Raw genomic sequence first — 20,638 nt, forward strand, 5'->3', positions numbered from 1 at the left:
CTGGCCTCTGTGGCTTTTTAACTGAGCAACATTTATAATTTCAAAGCCCTCAGCTTCTAGTGACTCTTTGATCACTTCACAAGGGGTATTTCTTTCCAAGTCCTTGATAACCACTTTTATGGTTTTATCTGAATGAAGCGTATACATGCTATACCTTATATTATTCGCATCGAACATTTTTGTAATCGCACGGTGGTCATCTTCACAGTTCAAGAATAACATCATGTTTTTACCGGCTGTTTTTGCCGAAAAAGTCTCTTTGCAAGTGCTTTTGATTTTTTGCAATAACTGTAACCAGTCCCCGTATTTAGTGAGAGTTAAGGAGGGAATGCGAACTTTCTTATGAGAGACTTCTCTCCATTGATTAGGATTATCAGGATCTAGATCAACAATTTCTTTATTTTCTGTATTATTTCCAGAGTTATCGATATTTTGTCCCGTATTTCCCGCAATTCCTACGGTACTTGTTGATGCTATAGCGTCAGCGGCTTCGCTCCTGCGCGTCTTGTTGTTGATCGAGCCCTGATTGGCTGTAGCAATGACGTCACAAGTAGCTGTTTGCCCATTGGCCAGAGCATCTACGGCATTACGTACTGCTGCGGCATTGGTCGGATCGACCTTTGATGCGCTGGCCACAGCGTATGCACTTAGAGGGGGGGATTCATTTGAATCTTCATTACACGGGGTACCCTGGGGCACCTCACACCTTTAACAGTAATGGGCTCACTAAGAACCTTAACTTCCTCTCGCACGTTTCGTACTTGCAGAAGAAGACGGCAAAGATGCTCAAAGACTTCAGGCGCCTCTCAGGCTCGAATTGGGGCTACGGCAGGGAGTTTCGGAATACCCTCTATCGTCAGATAATTGTCAGGCAAGTGGCCTACGGCGCATCCATATGGTATTCCGACCCCGGCGTCAGGCTCTTCAGCGCCCGCACCTCCTGTTCATCACTCGAGCATACAGGTCCACGTCGAACAAGGTTTCAGTCCTAGGTTTACGTCCAGCTGGCCACCCACAACCCTCCTCTGGGCCTCGTTCTGCAAGCGGAGAATCGCCAGGTTCGGCTGCTTAGGTGAAGGGAAGACGTCACGTTTTTTAACACGAGATTCCTGGCCGACAGGTTTGAACGCCCGGTCCCCAGCGTTCCCCAGCACCCGTCAAAGGAGCTGCCCACGGACCAAATTGCTCTTTTCCAGGCGCCATTCAACGAACAACAGTGGCAGATTTTCACAGATGGCTCCAAGAACTCCGACGGCGTGGCCTCTGCATTCGTGGCATTCCGCAACCATGTCCGAGTACAAGACTGGAGCTCCCGACTCAACAATTTCAACTCGATCTTCCAAGCCGAGATCTTTGCCATTCTCCAAGCGGTCCGCTTCGCTTCATCATGCTCTGAACCTTCCATGATCTTCACTGACAGCCTCTCTTCCCTCCACGCCATATCAAACCCGTTCAACCGAACCCAACTGGTGAAGGACACTCGTAATACCCTCCTCCTGCTCCCACGCATACGCCTTTCATGGATTGAAGCCCACCAAGGATTTAAAGGCAACGAGGAGGCCGACACCCTAGCTAAAAGCGCCACGACAGCCACTTCTGCCATCACTCTCCCGCTGCCAGCTTCGAACGCGAAATCACATTTTGCTACGCTGGTCCTCCGCAGGTGGCAACTCATATGGAATGCGGAGGAGACTTCCACCAACGTTAACCTCATTGTCCCAACGGTCTCACGTGGTCGGGAGTTGTGGTCAAGGACGAAAATCATCTTTTACACGGAACATGGTCCCTTCCCGACGTACTTGAAGAGGTTTAAGGCCTCGAATAACCACTTCTGCGCCTGCGGGGGAATCGGCGATCTCCATCACTACGTTTCCGTATGTACCCTTACGGAATCGTACCACTCCTTCTTCTTGGGAGACTGGAGCGTCGCCGTAACTATAGTGATATCGACGCCGTAACTATAGGATCACGTCCTGTACATTTTGTATATTTGTATACTGTTCTTTCTTGCACTTTTTTTTTTCTCTTTTTTTTCATCATTTTGGAAATCTGCACAGCACGGGCACTCTGCTTCGCTCAATCTTTTTTTTTTTTCTGTAACCGTCGTAGAGGGACGGCGCGGTGTCCCCCCTTGGTAAAACTTGGCTCTCCAGCTTCCTGGATGGGAGAGCTCTCTAGCAACGGCTAGATGGGAGCCATCACGCTCTGGCAGACGGCCAGCGGAGATGCACCCCGGCGCAGACGGCCCGGATGGGAGCCTAGGTCTGGACACCAAGCTCCCTCGAAAGCGGACGCGCTGCTCTGTCACCTTTCCTTTTCTCACATATATCTATCCAAGAATCTTGGACTCGTGATGGGACAGTATTGTCTTCCATGGTTGTGTCCATTCTGTATGGCTCTTGCAGTCAGATTTTTCTTTTACTCAATAAACGGTCTCCGGCGCGTCTCCAATACGTTGGAGGTTCTCACGAATATTAACGTGGAGGCGCGTCTGGTCTTTCAGTAATGGGCTCACTAATAATGTCATTAGGGCCGTTGTCTCTCTTCTTTTTCTTCCTATTCCTCTTTTTCTTTTGAGCTCCCTTTCCATTGACACTATTTGCGTCGTCATCAGATGATTGACGGGGAGGAGGGGTGTTTTTGCGATATAACTCGCAAGATCACGCCTCAGCATCGAGCACTTTCGAGCTATGTAACTTCACCTAGTTTACATATCATAGCATCTTCAATTTCGTACTTGTCATAGTCAATTTCACAATTTACGAGCTTGAAGCCCAGTTCAATCAGTTCACAGAAAGAATTGTTACCTCTGCACGCGCCTCTTGAAGACGATTTAATCTCTGTATGCCTCGTACGGGACGAATGCATATTAAGAGTTTTCAGTATTGTGACTATGAGGTCGTGCCTAACGCTAGCTTCGTTTGGGGCCTCGTCACCACGTGCATTCATGTCATATTCAATCAATGAAATATAAGCATTAGAGACCTTATCCCATGCCGCACGATGGCTGGCAAAAGAAATCCCGTGCAAGAAACAAAGTTGCGACATATTCTTACTTCCCATAATTATGCAAGCGCAAAAATCTGCTCAGCAAAATAGAAATCGGCAGACTCACCACTTACAGCAACCACCATTATGCCGCCAAAAAAGTTTAGGCCACTTCGCTCACTTTGGCCACCGCATACGGCGCGAAATTTGGCGGGGAGAGTTAGTGTATTTTCAGACGCCATCGATCGGTGATGGTAACTCGCAGGAAATTTCCCATATTCATGAGAAAAATGGCGAAATTTGTCCAAGTGGGAAATTTCTTACTTGGTTGAAATACATTTATGGGAAATATGAAGAGTTCATCGAACAAAATAATTTTTTGAAAAAGGTAAAGAAATTAATGCAGCGCAATACTTTTCTATTACAAATATTTGATTACGTATTTTTCCCGCTAGACGGCAGCACATTTTTCGGAATGGGTGGGAATAATTTATTCAAAAGGGAAATTCTTGAGGGAAATTTTTTTGGAAGAGGTCACCATCACACACACTGCCATCGATGCTGGTCGTGCTATTTTATTCAGACGTGTGGGTAATAGGTTAAAGCCGACCACACAGCAAGGTCGTCAACAATGAGCAGGGAGTTGAACTGCTCTGGAAAGCCGCGGTTAAGCATTGATTACGGAAAAGGGGGAAGTCGCGGGTGGAAAAAGAGTATGGTTTTGTGAATCCCTGGTATAAAGCTTTAACCACCCATCCGAAAGATATGTAATTTTGGGAAAGTTTAACCCTCTATTTTGAGATTTTTAATTGATTTTTGAGTCTCCTCTAGGGGTGGACATATACTGCTGTTGGTTTTTGCGGTTCGGTTTCAATGAAAAAAAAAAAATTCTTATCCGTATGAATCGTCCCGTGCGGGACTTGAACCCACGACCTCTAGACAATTATTCTCACCCTCTTCCATCTGGGTCAACTAGGCTGTCTGTATCCATATGAATTTTGAAGATATTCAATGATAATAATTTTGATAGACCTCCCCCCCCCACCCGGCTCTATATCCCGAAAACTTGTCACGTATGTTTTCATTACATAACTTATCAAAAATTTCATCACAAAAAAGATGGACACTTTTAAGATATTTTTACCGAAAGAGACAGAATTTTCGTGTTACTTCTTTTTTGTGGACTTGAAAGATCGAGACTCTTTCATAAAATAATGTATGACGTTTCGATACGAACTTCTTTTCCGATGACTATTGCGATGCTAACGTTCTTTTGCGATAACTTTAGCAATAACTTAATCTCGCGAATTCGATTTTCTTTCGTCTTACTGTAAATTCCGCATTTGCTCATATCAAATCTAGAAAATGTTTGCTGATTTTTTTAAATACTTCATTTTGTTTGTGATTTGTACTAGCGGGGCCATTTTTCTTCATATACCGTGCATTACACGCGTGGGAAACCACTGAGTTTATAGCACGCTTGCAATCATTGGCGTACGCAAAGGGGTCATTTCCCCTTGAGTCAAGATCATAGTGTTATTTTGCAGGAAAAAACGTAAACCCCTCCACAATTCTGCGTATGCCTATGCTTGCAATGAATGAGGAAATAGGGGTACGGTAACAATGGACAACACAAGTCACACATGTTGATGTGACCGATAATTTACTACACAAGTGGGATGACTACAATGATAGGCTTCCCACAATGATAGATCGGTAGGCTTCCTGAGAAGTGTCAACGTTAAATAGGGTTATCTGTTAATCACCACTTTGGGTACATCAACAGCGGTTAGAGCGGAGGAAGCCTGGGATGTATAGCGTCGAACCAGGCTGGAAAATGACGTTGCGCTCGGAACTGCGCGTGAATTCCGCATCTTTGCGGAACATCGAATTCTAAGAATGCCATTTTCCTGGGATATAGTTCAAGGATCACGTAATTTTGGAATGACTGCCACATCATTAAAAATAAATAATAATCATTCGAAGAAAAATTACGTGAAAATTCCCAGCAGTGGTGATCACTGAGGGGACCTTTGGTTTCTGGTTCGAATGCTGCTCTAAAACGAGTTCAAGAGAATGGGTTCGTTGAGGTGGCAACGGTCACTGTTGTTTACAAACACACCCGTGTAACGCTGTTGAAAAAAAAATTTCTTTTCTTTTCGATTCTTCGATTTGTAAATACGGTGAGTGACGCAGAATATGTTTAACTATGCCAATAATTGAAAATTAACATCGTTTATGCAATTAGCTACGTTAATTAAGATGCAAATGAAATAAATAAAATTGGATTTAACCCTAAAGTTAAATGACAAACGATTAAGTCGCCATCTATATTAAAAAAAAATAAACACTTGAAAAAAATTATTGCAAGATGAACTGCAACGTTTGCTCTGCCACGATATATGATATTAATGAGGTGCTGAAATGCAAGTGCTGTTCAAAATTATTCCATCCAACCTGTATAGGGAAAACTGAAGCTGCTTTCCGCAAAATGAACAAAGAGTCGAAAAAAAATTATGTATGCAAAAATTGTGTTGAGCCCAGTGAGGGGTCTGAGGGTACTCATCAAAATGTTAAACACGTCTTGGATCAATTCAAGCAAGAGATGAAAGCAATGATCCAAAATAACCTGGCTTCAATTCAGGATACCATGAAGAAATACAAAAAAGATATAGGCGACATTACTAAAAGCTTAGAGTTTCATATGGAATTATTAAAAGAGGTTAACAACAAGGTGCAAAATTTATCCAATGAAATAACCCATTTGCGTGATGAAAACTTGCAATTAAAGAACGAAAATATTCAACTGCATAGAGACATATTTGAACTAAAAGAATCGCTTTCAGATATAGAATATAGGAGTAAAGCAAATAACATCGAAATAAATGGTATTCCTGAGGAGAAAAATGAAAACATAATTGAAATGTTGAACAACATAAAGGATGTGCTCAACATCACCCAAGATACCGAAATTGAGAAAACACAAAGGGTACCATCATTCACAAAGGGGAAACCTAATCCAATTATTGTCAGATTCAAGGAGGAATCATCAAAGACGACTTGGATTGATGCTGTTAAAAAGCATCCATCCTTAGATACTGATATCATCAATAAGAATTTTACTCCTCAGAGAATTTACATCAACGAACATTTGACTCGACACATCAAGCAACTGTCTTATGCTGTAAGGAAATTCAAGTATGAACAAAACTACAAGTTTGCCTGGACTAAAAATGGGAAGGTGTTTTTAAGACAGACGGAGACATCCACGGTATTAAGGATAAGAAACACCAAAGAATTGGAAAAAATACTTGTAAACAATGTTTGACTTGGAAACTGAAAACTATATAGAATTGAACAACGATAGAGTGCCTGTCTTGAATTCGCCTGATTCTATAAAAGAGTTTCTAAATACCGATGAAACAGCTTGTAATACGACACTGAAATATATTGCCTGTAATGTGAGGAGTATGAGGAAAAACTTTGATAATTTTATGGTATTTTTAAAATATACTAATGAAGATTTTGATGTGATATGTCTAACTGAAATCTGGATTAAGGAATGTGAAGTGAATATGTACACAATCCCAGGTTATTATGGTTTTTATAATTGTCGAGAATATAATAAATCAGGAGGGGTTTACATATACATTAGAGAAGCTATAAAAGTAAATTCATTCTCTAGTCAGTTTCAGACAGCAGAAATTTTAACATTAAAAATTTGTGATTTCAATATTATATTTTCACAATTTTATAGATCTCATAATTATACCATTGAACAATTTAATAATGAACTTGGAATATATTTGAACAAATTTAAAAACTCGGATATGGTAATTATGGGTGACATGAATGTGAACCTATTCAATGATAATGACATAAATATTAATGAATATTTGAATTTATTCTGTTTAAACGGTTTTTCTTCATTTGAAAAATGTGTTACAAGAATCGGATTTACTGATTCAACTGATGTTGACCATGTTTTTTACCGTTCGCTAAAAAATAATTTTCAGTGTAAAATGGGCGTATATGATGCGGGAATTATTGATCATCATCTACTAATTGGTTACATAAGAAAATGCTCACCATATAATAGCGATAACAATTCAAATTATATAGAAAAAACTTGGATAAATTATGAATTATTTGAACGATTTATTAGGGGTGTTGATTTCACGCGGGTTTTTGATGAAATCGATACAAATCAGGCTTACATACGTTTTATTGACATCCTTAGATTGAATTCAAGCTTATTTATAAAAAAAAAAAATATGTTAAAGATAGAAATAGGGCAAAGCTTAATGAATGGATTACGGATGACCTAATTAAAATGATAACTATTAAGGAAAAACTATATATGAAGCATCGTAAAAATCCATTCAGACATGATTATGAAATCAAATATAAACAATATAATACTAATTTAAAGAAAGCAATCAAAAAACAGAAAGATAATTATTTTAGGGAAAAGTTTATCAATTTGGGATCAAATAAAAGAAGACAGTGCAAATTTATAAACCATTTTGTAAACAACAAAAAAATTATGAAATTACCCAATTGTGATGATAAAAATAAACTAGCTAACGATTTTAATGATAACTTTATAAATCGAGTAAGGGACACTGAAGTAAACAATCAAACAAATGACTTTGTAAACAACGAAAGTTCTCAACTCAATTCAATTGTTCTTCACGAAATTGACTTGCCACAAACTGAAAGCTTGGTTGACTCAATTAATATTAATAAGCCGGCCGGAAGTGATGGTCTGACACCAAGAATGATTAAAATTGTCTATCGTCACCACCCATCACTAATAACCCATCGGATTAATACATCTCTAGATACTGGAATATTTTATAATGAACTAAAAAAGTCGATTGTTACGCCCATATACAAGAAAGGTAATAAAGATGACATGAACAATTACAGACCAATTTCGATTTTACCTATTATGTCAAAATTATTAGAGAAATGGGTAAAACGACAACTTAATAGTTATTTACACGCCATTGCCTACTACTCACATCATCAATTTGGTTTCAGGGAAAAAAGGAATACTGAAATGGCTATGATTAGATTAATGGATTATATACAAAATAAAATTAATAATAACAAAAAAGTAGCAGCTGTATTTATAGATATCAGTAAAGCGTTTGATACAGTAAACTGGGATATCTTATTGGAAAAATTAAAAAATATTTGAGTAAGAGGGCTCCAACTCGATTGGTTCAGATCTGTTATAACAAATAGGAAACAGACCGTTAAAGTAGGCAATGCGATAAGTCTAGGGCAAGGGCAATAGATACAGGCGTACCTCAGGGATCGGTCCTTGGCCCAATACTTTTTTCTATTTACATTAATGAAATTCATAATATCAATATTTCCGGTCAACTTGTTTCATTCGCAGATGATACAGTTCTAGTTTCCTCCGCTGAAACAACTGAAGAACTGATAAAAAATTTGGAAAAAGACATCCATGCAATAAATAAAAGAATTCGAAACCTTTAACTTAGGCTAAATGCTAGCAAAACTAAATGGGTTCTTTTTAATTTAACTAACTTAAGCACACGGACAGATTTAATGAAATTTCATGAATGTAACGACTTTCTTTCAAATACTATATGTAACTGTTCATACATTAAAAGAGTACAGCATTATAAATATCTTGGAATCATTATTTCATCTAACCTAAAATGGAAAGATCATACTGATCAAGTTGTTAATAAATTACGAGCAATTACAGCAATGACGTATAAATTAAAGGCTATCATCTCACACCAAAGTTTGAAAGAAGTGTTTTTTGCATGGGTGTTGCCACATATTTTATATGGACTACAAGTTTGGGGGGGGGGAACATATAAAAATTCAATCCATACTATAGATAATCTTTATGACTGTTTGCGACGTGACATTATACAAACTAACAGTTCTTCACAAAATAAAGTATCATTAATCCAATTTAATATATGGCAACTTTATCTGTATAAAGTTTTAGTATTCATCTATAAGAATCCTGATTGGTATCCCAGGGTGAATATACAAAGAAGCACTATGAGATCACAATATTTATATCAAATACCATTACCTAAAAAAACAATTTTCAAAAAATCAATATGTTTTCTTGCTCCAAGAATATGTAGAGAATTTGATGATATTATTAGACAACAGCAATCATTTTATATGTTTAAAAAGGCTATAAAAGATCGTATACTGGAAATAGCAGATACGGAGCGGTTCGTTTCGTTCGATAGTTAATGAAATTGCAAATGATATAAGGAGTAAAATTTGGTTATATCTTTGTTGTGTAAGAAAATATATCTGTATTTCGACATATCAGACTATATAGTTTAACATTTTAAGGTAATATAGTTGGTGTGACTTGAATGCAGCAATTGTATGTATGTTGCCAGAAATTCTTTATGTAATGTATCAATACGACCCATGGAAGGTTATTTATATCCCTTTGGGTTGAAAAGTGTTTGTTTAATTTTTTTTGTCTGTTTTGTCCATTGTGCTGTTTGTTGAATAAAAAAAAAATATCAATGTGGCAATATCGAAATCAACTTCATCAATCTGTTGAAACATGAATACTGATTTCGGGGGTGCCAGCAACCATCTATGTATATATAAAATTGATTTTCTGCGTGTCTGTGTGTGTGTGTATGTTCTCTATACAAATCTACAATTTTGGATCGATCGTCACCATATGTTGCATATATACCAAATGGGACCCGACTTGAACAATAGGCTACTTTAAAATTTCGTCAGAGCAGGGCAAGTGCCCCAAAGGAGCAAAAAACTGTTGGGCAACAATGGTTTTTGGGCAATCACTTTCCGAACGTTTACATTGGTTACCGTGGTTCCCTAGCAATGCGTTTCAGACGTGTATATGCTTTTACAATGGTTTGTCACTTCTTTAACGCTGCCAGTGTATGTATAATAGTTTATGCGTTTATAATGGTTTGCCACATTTTCAATACTCCCAGTAATGAGCCTTTTTGAATAGACGTCATAATCATCATCGCTTTGAGGTTCAGGAAAAGGGAATCGGAATACCTATAGCGCCCCTTAAAAAAGATTTATATATATATTATATATTTTATTCTTTAAATCTAAATTTGTTTCTTTCATGAGTCGCGCATGAAGTCGTCATGTTGGTTAACTTAGACACAGGGTCGGTATGTATCTTCCACAAAGAAAGGGGGAGATAACGCGTGATCCAAAAAGCCTCATTGAAGAAATCCCGGGCAGCGCCGAGTATTATAGCTAGTAGATGTGTATAAAATTCGTTTGGCAATATGCATGCAAAACTATTTCAGCAACGCCTTTTTTTAATCTATAAAATAATTAGGTGGATTTGATGGACAGAGATGATGCCGTTTTTCAAAGATTAGGTATTCGAGTCAAAGTGGAAACGTCGAATAATTGAAGTTTTACGTCGCATTAATTACATGTGGCCTTAATTAGCCTTAAAATTTGAGAAGGCGTGATTTTACATGCATTTAATTTTACCTATAATTTAAAAGTTAATACCAATTCATTGGTATGAATTCAAAAAAGTATATTTTTTTTAAATTAAAAAGTTAATCAATAATTTTGTTATTACAAAGTCTGAAGAATTTATATGAAAAAACGTCAATGGGAACCTCTACATACTCGTTACTCGGTGAAGTAATGGATGATAAATCCAGCAAAAATTATTTGTCCTAAAATATCGTCGAATATCCCGTTAAAACGAAATCCAAGGAACTGGAGAAATCACTTCGTTATAACGAAATTTCGTTACAAAAGGATTTTCGATTGTGTGAATTTGTAAAAAAAATAATCGTTTTAGCGGGTTTGGATTCTAAAGAAAAAATTACTTATTTACACGTGACGGACTCGCATCACGAAGACCCGGGTTCGAACTCCACCGTCGCCGCAGTGGCGGTCGGCTGAGGTTGTTTTTCTGTGGTTCCCATTTTTCGCGAATGAGAGCCGATCTCTCTATTGAAAAATCTCACCGCAGAGAGCAACAGGCCTATATATAACTATACAATTATTCAATCATTACGCTTCAGTCATAGTTAGAAAAATTGATGGCATACGGCAGCATTATACATAATAATCATTACACAAAAACAGAGTTCAAGTTAGGTTCACAACTCATACACGCACAGCTGCCAGCATGGCTCAAGATCTTCTGCGACCACTTGCTAAAATCTTCATTGAGGCAGAGTGGCTGGCCATGATCTGGTTACGAGGTGGTACAGGATCAGCGACGAACGTTTGATTAGAACAAGGCCGAATTAGGACTTGCAGGACACCCTGTATATTCGCTTATATTTGTTGAAAAAAAAACCTGTTTCGGCCAGCGCTATACTTGCGAGATATGACTATTGCGTAAATCAAAGACTGTGGCGTCAAACCGACGTGAACATTTTTCTTGCCTTCCTAGCTTGTTTGAATGTGGTTATAAGGACGGGATTACCCTATAAAAGTTTTATAGAAGCACTTTTACAAAACTTTTATAGTGTAATAACGGCCTATAATATATTTTTTTTATGCTGGTGTTCGTTCATGTTGAAATGATGTTGTTTTGTCGAACTCTCAAAGTGTGGTACGAACTTAAAAAGTAAACACATACACACACACAAATAGTATAAATAAATCAAGAAATAAAGTGGTTATGAATTTTCTTAGTCATTATATTGCTTCCACTGTGCGTGTCTCCTCTCCTCAAACGACAATCCATCAATATTCGTCGTAGGTTATTTAAGTGATCGGGGAATGTGCCGGGGGCCACTTGAATGATGTGGAACAACGTGGGTCAATTAAGGGCCGTATTCACCTACATGGTTTAAACTGTAGTCACAATTTTTGGATAAGAGGTCAACATAGATTGGTTAAAAACCTGAATTTAACCAATCCGTGTCGATCTCTCATCAAAAAACTGTGACTATAGTTTAAACCATGTCGGTGAATACCGCCCTAAGTGGTCTATGTGCAGCTTGAGTGATTGTGCAGAGGGACATCTTCAGTGATCTGGAAAAGCACTGCAAGTCACTTAAGTGATCTTTAAATGTGCCGCACGCAGCTTGAGTGATCTAGAACTGTACCGTGAGCATCTATTCTTTCCCTTTTTCTAAGCTATTAGCTTCTTTTTGCCTTGCAACTCTCTCAGTTGTGTTTAATTTATTTTTTCCGCAATAATTTGCGTAACATATATTGGGTATTGCTTGTTCTTAAATGACTTCAAATTAAGCTCCTTGCTTGTTTTCAGCTGGCTTGGGAAAGGTGATCCTTGTTACTTACGACAGGGGATTCAAGGTTAGTAGTAAATTGTTCCTCTTGTTCTGTATTCTGTTATTAATATTTGAGAGGAGATACTCGCGAAGATACGTCACAAGATGCTCAGAGACGTCATGTATTCAATATCCTCTTTTGTCCTCGCCAATGCCTTTTCTGATACGAGGAACTATTGCAAAAACATAACACCGTGATGATCGAATAATTGCTATTGAGGAAAGTCTGCACACACCAAACGTTTGGCGTTCAAACCACTCTCGGTGAGAAACATAAAAAAGCCGTTAAGAATGAACTGTATAAGTAACGGTCGGTCTAATTAGTTAAATTTGACCATTAGTTAAAATCGAAATGAATGTGGAGGAGAAAAAAAAAATTAAATGAGCATGTTTTTGGTCATCCTGAAACTATGTGTATAACTAGGATGACCAATGAAAAAAAAACGGACATTTCCATCGATGCATGGCTTATGTTAAATAACGAGAATTCACGATTTAAAAAACTTCAAAGTAAGTTTTTTTTAGCAAGCTTGGCAAAATTAACATTTTTATTAAAATAATGAAATAACCGAATATTATGAAAAAAAAAATATGGATCGTATGGTCACACTATGTGTAACTAACAAATATATATATTTTTTCACTCTTTTATTTACTGCAGTGAGGATTCTTGTTTCGCAGAGCGAATGCGGTCTTTTAGGACACCCTGTATATTGAAAAAAACATTCAAAATTTCTTAAGGGTTCCGCGGAAAAGCCTCGCAACACTCAAGGGTTCCACGTGAGCTTTCACGTTGGAAAACCCTGCAATAGAGGATGCTGAAACTCATCCCGTCGTTTCCGGAGTGGCCTTTCCAGTAAGAGTAGGTCTTTATCGCGAGGCTACATTAGTCCGAAAAAGTTATGGCTTTTTAATTTCTGGCCATTCTACACGTGATCCCCGCCCCCGAAGGGACAGAGGGCACTACCTCCTATATTCTACCGTATATAGGAGGAGATCTGATAGGAAAGGGGGTGGAGTGTTGATATACGTAAAATCATGTTTGAAGGATAAAGAGTGTAACGTGCAGAGAAACTATATGGGTGAGCTTGAAAACAAAAGACGTCATAAACTTACTGTTGGGGTTTCCTAAAATCCACCGAATAGGGATCCAAACTTCATGAGGGAATTTCCTACATGTGTAAGCATAAGACGGTTGTCATACAAGGCGATTTCAATTACCCGGGCATAGATTAGAGAATCTTTCAGCTAGAGATCAAATATGAAAGGGACTTTCTTAAGTTGGTGCTCGATAGTTTTTTGCAACAGCATGTGTATCAGAAGCCACTAGGGGTACTGCTATTTTGGATTTGATTCTTACTAGTGCTGAGGATCTTGTTGCATATGTTTCGGGGGTAGGGGGGGGGGAGTTTTCTTCCAGTGATTATCGTGTCGTCAGTTTTCACTGTAACTTTTCTTCGGGTAAGGTTGATAGCAAAAGACTGGTTCCTTGTTTTCGGAGAAATAACTTTGATGTTTTCAGAGGAAGATTAGCGGAGGTTTTCAAAGACCGGTTGAATCAGTCGGGGTGGTAAGTCAATGGGAAGAATTTAGTACGAAGCTGTCCTCTGTTTTGCACGACGCCATACCCTTTGTTCGAAAAAAGCGTGTTTGTACATCGCACCCTCTATGGTTTACGGATAGCGTGCGTAACCTTTATCTTGAAAAGAAAAGAGCATTCAGAGAGTATAAAAGTGTATGAGGGACCTATCGTTGTTTACTGATAAAAGAAGAGCGTTGAAGAAAGCGATAAGGGATAGTAAAAAGAAAGTTGAATCTAGGTTGGCAGATAACACTGGCTCTGACTCAAAATAATTTTTTTAGATACTTCAATAATGGATGTAAGGGGGCAGTTGGCTCCCTCTTGATAGGGGGGATCTAGCTTAGAGAGCAATGCAGACATCTGTAGTGCTTTCAATGACTTTTTTGCGTCGGTTTTTAATAGAAAAAATGATATTCAATGTACGGGTGTTGCATGGGGTAATAAAATCCTCAACGACTTTCAGATGGAAGACGTGGAGGTTATAAATCTTCTAAAAAATGCATGTTCTCAAGCAAAGCACTAGGGCCAGATGATATCTATCCCAGGGTCCTCAGGTAATGTGCTAATGAATTGTTGGGGCGATTCACACAGATTTACAGGAGTAGCTGAGAGTATCATTCCAGGGGATTGGAAACTTGCTAATGTTGTTCCGATATTTAAGAATAGTAGTAGAGAAGCTGCGTCCAATTATCGTCCAGTGAGTTTGACGAGCTTCCTCTCGAAAATATTGGAAATTATTATCAAAAGGCAATTGGTAAAGTGGATAGACGAGAATAATGTATTGTTGGATAATCAGCATGGGTTCAGGAAGGGGAAGTCATGTGTAACTAAACTCCTCTTCTTCTATGATCACGTGACTAAGGCTTTGGGTAAGAGCAAGAATGTAGATGTTGTTTACCTTGATTTCCAGAAGGCATTCGATCGGGTCCAACATGGTAAACTCTTGAAGCGTTTACACGAGATTGGAATTGGGGGCAACTTGCTGAATTGGATGGAATCGTGGTTAAGAGATAGGTCGCAACGAGTTATGGTGAACGGGAAATTCTCTGGTTGGACAGGCGTCACAAGTGGAGTTCCTGAAAGAAGTGTCCATGGCCCCATACTTTTTTCACTTTTTATCGATAAACTCGATCAGGGTATCGATGGTATTGTTAGTAAATTCACAGATGACGTGAAGATAATGGGGGTAATCGGGAATCAAAGCGATAGGGAGTTGCTCCAGACCAACTTAAACAGGATTGCAGCATGAGCAAATAAATGGAGCTTGACGTTTAGCGTTGACAAGTGCATGGTCGCTCATTTTGGTTCGAACCGAACAACCCACGGTTCTCTTATGAGTTGAATGGCATGATTATCCCGGATGCCACTAGGGTGATTTGGGAATTCTGATTGACGAGCGGCTTAGGTTTTCTGAATATTGTTCAGCGGTGGTAAAAAAAATCGAATAGAATACTCGGTTTTATTTTCAAGAAAGTGTCTTCGCGTTCTCCGAAAGTCATTCTTCTGCTTTTCCGAGGCTTAATTCGTCCTGGACTTTAGTATGCCATAAGGTTTTGGAGACCATACCTATATAGACTTGGTTGAATGGGTGCAGGGAAAAGCTAGCCGTGCTCTTATGAGCACACGGGGCTAACACAATTGACACGTTTAAAAAGAAATACGATAAACATGTTGGGGTACATTGAGAAGCTATCCAAACGTAGAATTAGAGAGCCATAAATACATTTTATGGGCATTGTATAATACTTTATCATATATTGTTTATGGTTTTTGTAATTGCATTTTTATTTGGGTTCCTGTATTTTAGAAATATATGACATCCATATTTGTTATAGCCATCTTTTTTTCATTGGGCATTTTGCCTGGTATGGCAGGCCCGTCATTTGGGGGGGGGGGGGAGCACCCCTGCCTTTTGAAAATACACTAAAAATGGTATATATATATACACAAATATATATCCATACATTGAGTATATGTGCTTTGCCCCCCCTCCCCCTGGAAAAAGTTGATATGACGGTCCTGTGGTGTGGCATTGTATTTGTGTAGAAATTAAAAAATTGACTTCTTGTCTTTCCTGTCTTTAAACGAACGTAAATTAAACAATGAAAATTGAACAGTGAAGAAACCACAATAATGTGTTTGCACACTCCATTGATGAAACCATTCCTAATAATCAGTGACAACAGAGAGAATTTTCAACAGTGTCGAAAGTAGAATATAAATACCAGAGCACGATCAGTGTTAGTTATTGGACAGAGTTCGTTCGCGACTTCATCTTACCTGAGATTAAATAGTAATAGAAATTTTTTTTAACGAACTAAATAGAATGTCCCCCTTTCATACCTTGGTTTAAGGGTCTCTTGAAACGGCAATTCATACTGGATTTCTACAGGCTGAGCGTAGCGATTTCCCTCGATCCCAACATCCTCTTAGAGGAGTCTAGCCAGGAGCTAGCGCTCTCGGGGTAAAAGTTCCTGCCGCACGTCGCCTGGGCCACTCGCAAGCAAATGGCTCGATTCTCAATCCGTTATTGGAATCGAGTCGTTATTTGAAATAACGGTGATGGCGCAGCAGAGGTTTTCATCTATTCGCGAGTCGGGGTATGTCTTAGAAGGACTCGTCCTTCGTTTAGATTCATTCGAATGAACAAAATGCGGAACAGAATATTTTTAATAGTGGTATTCATTCGATTGAGGCCTAAGGGGAGCATGAAGGATCGTGAAACTCTGTCCAACTAATAGTAATGATGAAAATAATTGATAATAATAGTTATTTAAGCGAAGGAAATGTATCAATTATTTTCTAACAACGGATTCGTAAAGAGGAGGTTCGTTTAGTTGCACACTCTTCCTCTGCTGTGTATCACCGGAACGTTCTCGTTTTAGAGATACGTTTTATGATCCAAAAATTGAACTACATACAGGTTGTGTCAAATTGTTTGCACAGTGGATATCTCTGCAACCATCGAGTTTAAAAACATAGTTTAATTTAAAATAAAGGTTATCATATGAGGTGTAGTTATATAAAATCTCAAAATTGGTTTCATGGGTCGTATACATAAAAAAAAAAAATTGAAGAAATTAACTTCTTATTCCAACCCCGTGTGATGAAGTTTCCAATGATTGAAATGTAAATCACGTTCTGAAAAATCATCTACAAAAAAATTTCGTATTTTCAAATGCAATGTTTATCGAGATGTTAAATATATACAATCGCTATGTTTTAGCAACCGATCACTGTGTTGGCAAGTTTTCATTGGCTCCAATGTTGCCAACCATTTCATTTTTTTATTCACAATAGCGAGCAAATAAATTATTTAACACTAGAACCACGGACTGGGTCAAATTGACCCAAACAGTGAAGAAATGGTGTTTCATGGCGAAAATGGGAATTTGTTTTCTCTCGGTTCCTGGGTTTTTCCTACTCTTATTCAATGTTGTTTTATTGTGTATTAAATAACGGAAAATAAATGTTTGTGGTTATAAATATAAAATGGGTTTCAAAAGTAGCTAAAAATGATGTAATTCAGTTAAAAATAAGATTTAGTATACATTATCTATACTATTCAGTACAAAAACATTTTTAGTAATCCCATAGTATGGCAAAGATGTAAAATAAGTGTGTCAAATTAACTATGAGAAAGTCTATAATGTGATTCTGTCAGACAAGTATTGCTTTCTTACTGATAAGTGGAATTTATGATGAGAACTTTGGAGCAAATCTTTTTCATTATTCTTGCACATTCAAAACGCATGTTGAAGTTGCACAAACCATGCGAAAATTAACTCTTTTGTTTCCGCATTTTTATGTTGCCTGACATCAGACCTGTTTAATTATTATTATTTTTTTTTAATGGCTCAGGAACAGTTACATGATCAAGAGCTCACCAGCGTTTGCTCATAAGCGGAGATAGACTTGGAGGTCTCTGTACGACGATGATGTCAATTCATATATTATTTATTTATACAATAATGTTGGCCGAGGCCTAAACATGAGAATGCGGTTGATGGTGACAGAAAAAAAGTTTTATATTTTACGAAAATATAAATGGCGTGGGTGAATCAACGACAGTGGAGGGGAGAGAATTCCAGTTAGAAATGGTATGTAGAAAAAAGCTAAATTTAAAGCAGTCGGTGGAAGCGGAGATAGGGTTAATCTTAAGTGGATGATCAAGTCTGCTGGAGAAATATGTTGGCTTGGAAATAATACCGGTGGTATCACAATTAAAAAGGCCATGGAGAACAAGATTCCATGGAGAACTTTTTAAAAAGCACGTATGCATGAAAAATTAGGATGATTTTAATCCTCGAATGCAATTTGAACGAGGTAATTTGATTGAAACGTCGATCGAATTCTAGCAAGCAATTATTGGACAGGAGCTTCGAGAACTCCAGTTGCTTCAGGTAGCACCGTGGTGCTCGCGAGCAACAGGTTGAAGATGCCTGCTCTAAACCATTATACTACATCTGGTCATGTAGGCCCTATGTGAACAAGAAGCCCAGGGTCACGCGAATAGGGGTGGCTTTAAGATGGCCTTGGTTCCACGAACAGCTTTGCTGAGTTCGCAAAGTAGTCCCTTCCCCCCCCCCCCCACTTCTTTCCCAAAAAGAAGTACACCCCAAACCCAAAACAGAAGTTCTCGAGGTGTGGATAGCTCTTTTTCTGGGAATTTTCGGCATTATCGCTCGGAAGGACGTGACGACGACTTTGCATTGCCGTGAACCCCTGCAGTGCTTTGGAATGGTTCTTGCTATTCTTACGAGCAGGCCGAAGAAGCCGCGAGTGGCAAAAGTTTCAAGAACCCCTGCCAAGGTCTTCCAAACAGGTATACCAGTCGGTAACCGTTTTTCAGTTTGTTTGCCTTCATCCGGATTTCTGAGAATTATAAGAAAAACCATTATCTATTTTAAGGGCAATAGACCTGTTGGGAAAAGTCATAAAATTTAGATACTGTACTTCCATTTAAGCCCAATTGACTAGCCTTCCATGCACGCCCTTGGGAAAACGAATGGTCTTTTAAAAAAAGGGACTTTTCGCTAAACATTAAACAAATTTCGTGGAACCTGTCAACTCGGACATCTCCTACATGGGGCAACTTTGAAAGGCACTGTCATAATCCTACAACACAGAATGTCGGCAATACCGAACAGCTTAATTTAATTGTAATCGAACCGTAGAGGTGTCCACTTCAGACAGTGTTTTGGTATCAGTAAGCCAATCTGAAGCCGCAGCTACGATTATTATTGGAACGCGTGAGGGCGCTTGCACAGTGTTGCAGTACATTACTAATCATATTTTATCCATCTCATTTCTTATTTACCAGTTCCATTAGTCAGCTGTGTCAACGAAATTTTTTTGTGCCACCATGTCTTCAGCAGATTCTGAGTCGTTACTGGCTAGCGATAGTTATTCCGAAAAAATCATAAGCGCGGTTGAAAAAAGACCGGCTTTGTATGACAAAAATATGTTATTTAAATAGTTTTTTAATATATGTTATTTAAATAGTTTTTTAATATGTGTTATTTAAATAAATTATGATGATTCCAGTCATCATATATAAAAAAAATTTGTGCGATTTGGTCACGAATCGTAAAAGCATCAAAAATGGGTCAACTTGTAGGCCGTCTTTCTTCAACTCTGAATTAATTTCAAACGGCAAATATTGTTACAGAAAATTAAATTTCATTACATGAATATTTTTATTATTATATACAGTAAAACCCCTCCTTTTTGTGAACACGGACAGGACAAAAAAATAAAATCCATGTAAAATGGGTGACCGTTAAAAAAGAGGTTTGAAATTCATACTTTTATATATTACACAACTGTAAATTATTATTTGTCCGTAAAAGAGGGAGTATCCGTTAAGAGGGGGTTTTACTGCAATGCAGCTTATGAGCACGAATTTGCATGCTAACTGGAGCCAACTTCAGCTTGGCGAAAATAATTTAGCCAATTCCGAGATGTCACGTGACATTAAAAAATAAAAAAACCCGGTTGCTAACAGCAGTGTGTGTTTCACGCGAAATTCCACGGTTGCTGATAAGATCAACCGCGCCAGCCGAACCGTAGTGTGCCGGCAGCCTAAGTCGTCGTCTTCTTTTTTTGCATGTTAGATAGCGAGTAAACGTACAGTATGTTTACTGCTGGCCACAATGATTGCCACACATCAATATCGACGGCTCAGCGCGGTGACCCTAGTAGCCGCGACGCACAGTTTGAGAACCATTGGTGTAAACAGTGAAGATGAAGTACAAACATAATTACTCTATCGAAGATCTAGGCATTTCATATTTGGATTTTCCAACAGGCGAATTCACTAGATAGTGGCGATTCATATAATTCGTTGCTAAACGAAAATTATCAGCGATATCTTTGTAGATTTTTCGTACAGAAACTGTTTCGCATAGGATTTTCTTTCGAAACTTAACGACAGAGTGTTATTTCTCTTAATTACCGGACTTGAATCGATCGATTTACAATTGAAACTGTCGTGCTCGAGTGTGTAAGAAAAGTTTTTCTTCGATGAAAATACATCAGGGTGAGTTTGTGTATTCTAATTTTCATCATTAATCCTATTATTTGAAAAATAAGCGGTAATTGTTGTTCCCCCCTCCCTCATAGGATTGTAGAAAAAATTTACAACCATTGCTCTGGCATGACTAAATACTAATTCAATTGGTTATAATTGGTGCCACAATAAATTTGGTTGGTACTTGCCAAATTATTTGAAATTTAATTTACTCTCGATGGCTCGGCAGCCTACTTAAAGACCCTATTT

At 38.3% G+C, this 20,638-nt stretch overlaps 1 protein-coding gene across 1 annotated transcript; it reads left to right on the plus strand.

Moving 5' to 3' along the window:
- The first annotated feature begins 782 nt into the window (after nucleotides 1–782).
- LOC149065413 (uncharacterized) lies at nucleotides 783–1,958 on the plus strand. Its single transcript, XM_089254142.1, has 2 exons — nucleotides 783–898; nucleotides 1,121–1,958. The coding sequence occupies exons 1-2, from the start codon at nucleotides 783–785 to the stop codon at nucleotides 1,956–1,958; spliced, it is 954 nt and encodes a 317-aa protein (XP_089110268.1).
- Nucleotides 1,959–20,638: the final 18,680 nt, after the last annotated feature.

This window comes from Pholcus phalangioides, unplaced genomic scaffold (assembly GCF_987345545.1).
Source record: "Pholcus phalangioides strain wild (caught in Gottingen) unplaced genomic scaffold, Ppha-v1.0 ptg000040l_1, whole genome shotgun sequence".
Classification (NCBI taxonomy): domain Eukaryota; kingdom Metazoa; phylum Arthropoda; class Arachnida; order Araneae; family Pholcidae; genus Pholcus; species Pholcus phalangioides.

Excerpts from the sequence above, each read along its gene's own strand:
- LOC149065413 (XM_089254142.1), top strand. The coding sequence starts at position 783 with ATGCTCAAAGACTTCAGGCGCCTCTCAGGCTCGAATTGGGGCTACGGC. Across the intron at positions 899-1,120 it reads GCCTACGGCGCATCCATATG|GTTTGAACGCCCGGTCCCCA; the intron begins GTATTCCGACCC and ends CCTGGCCGACAG.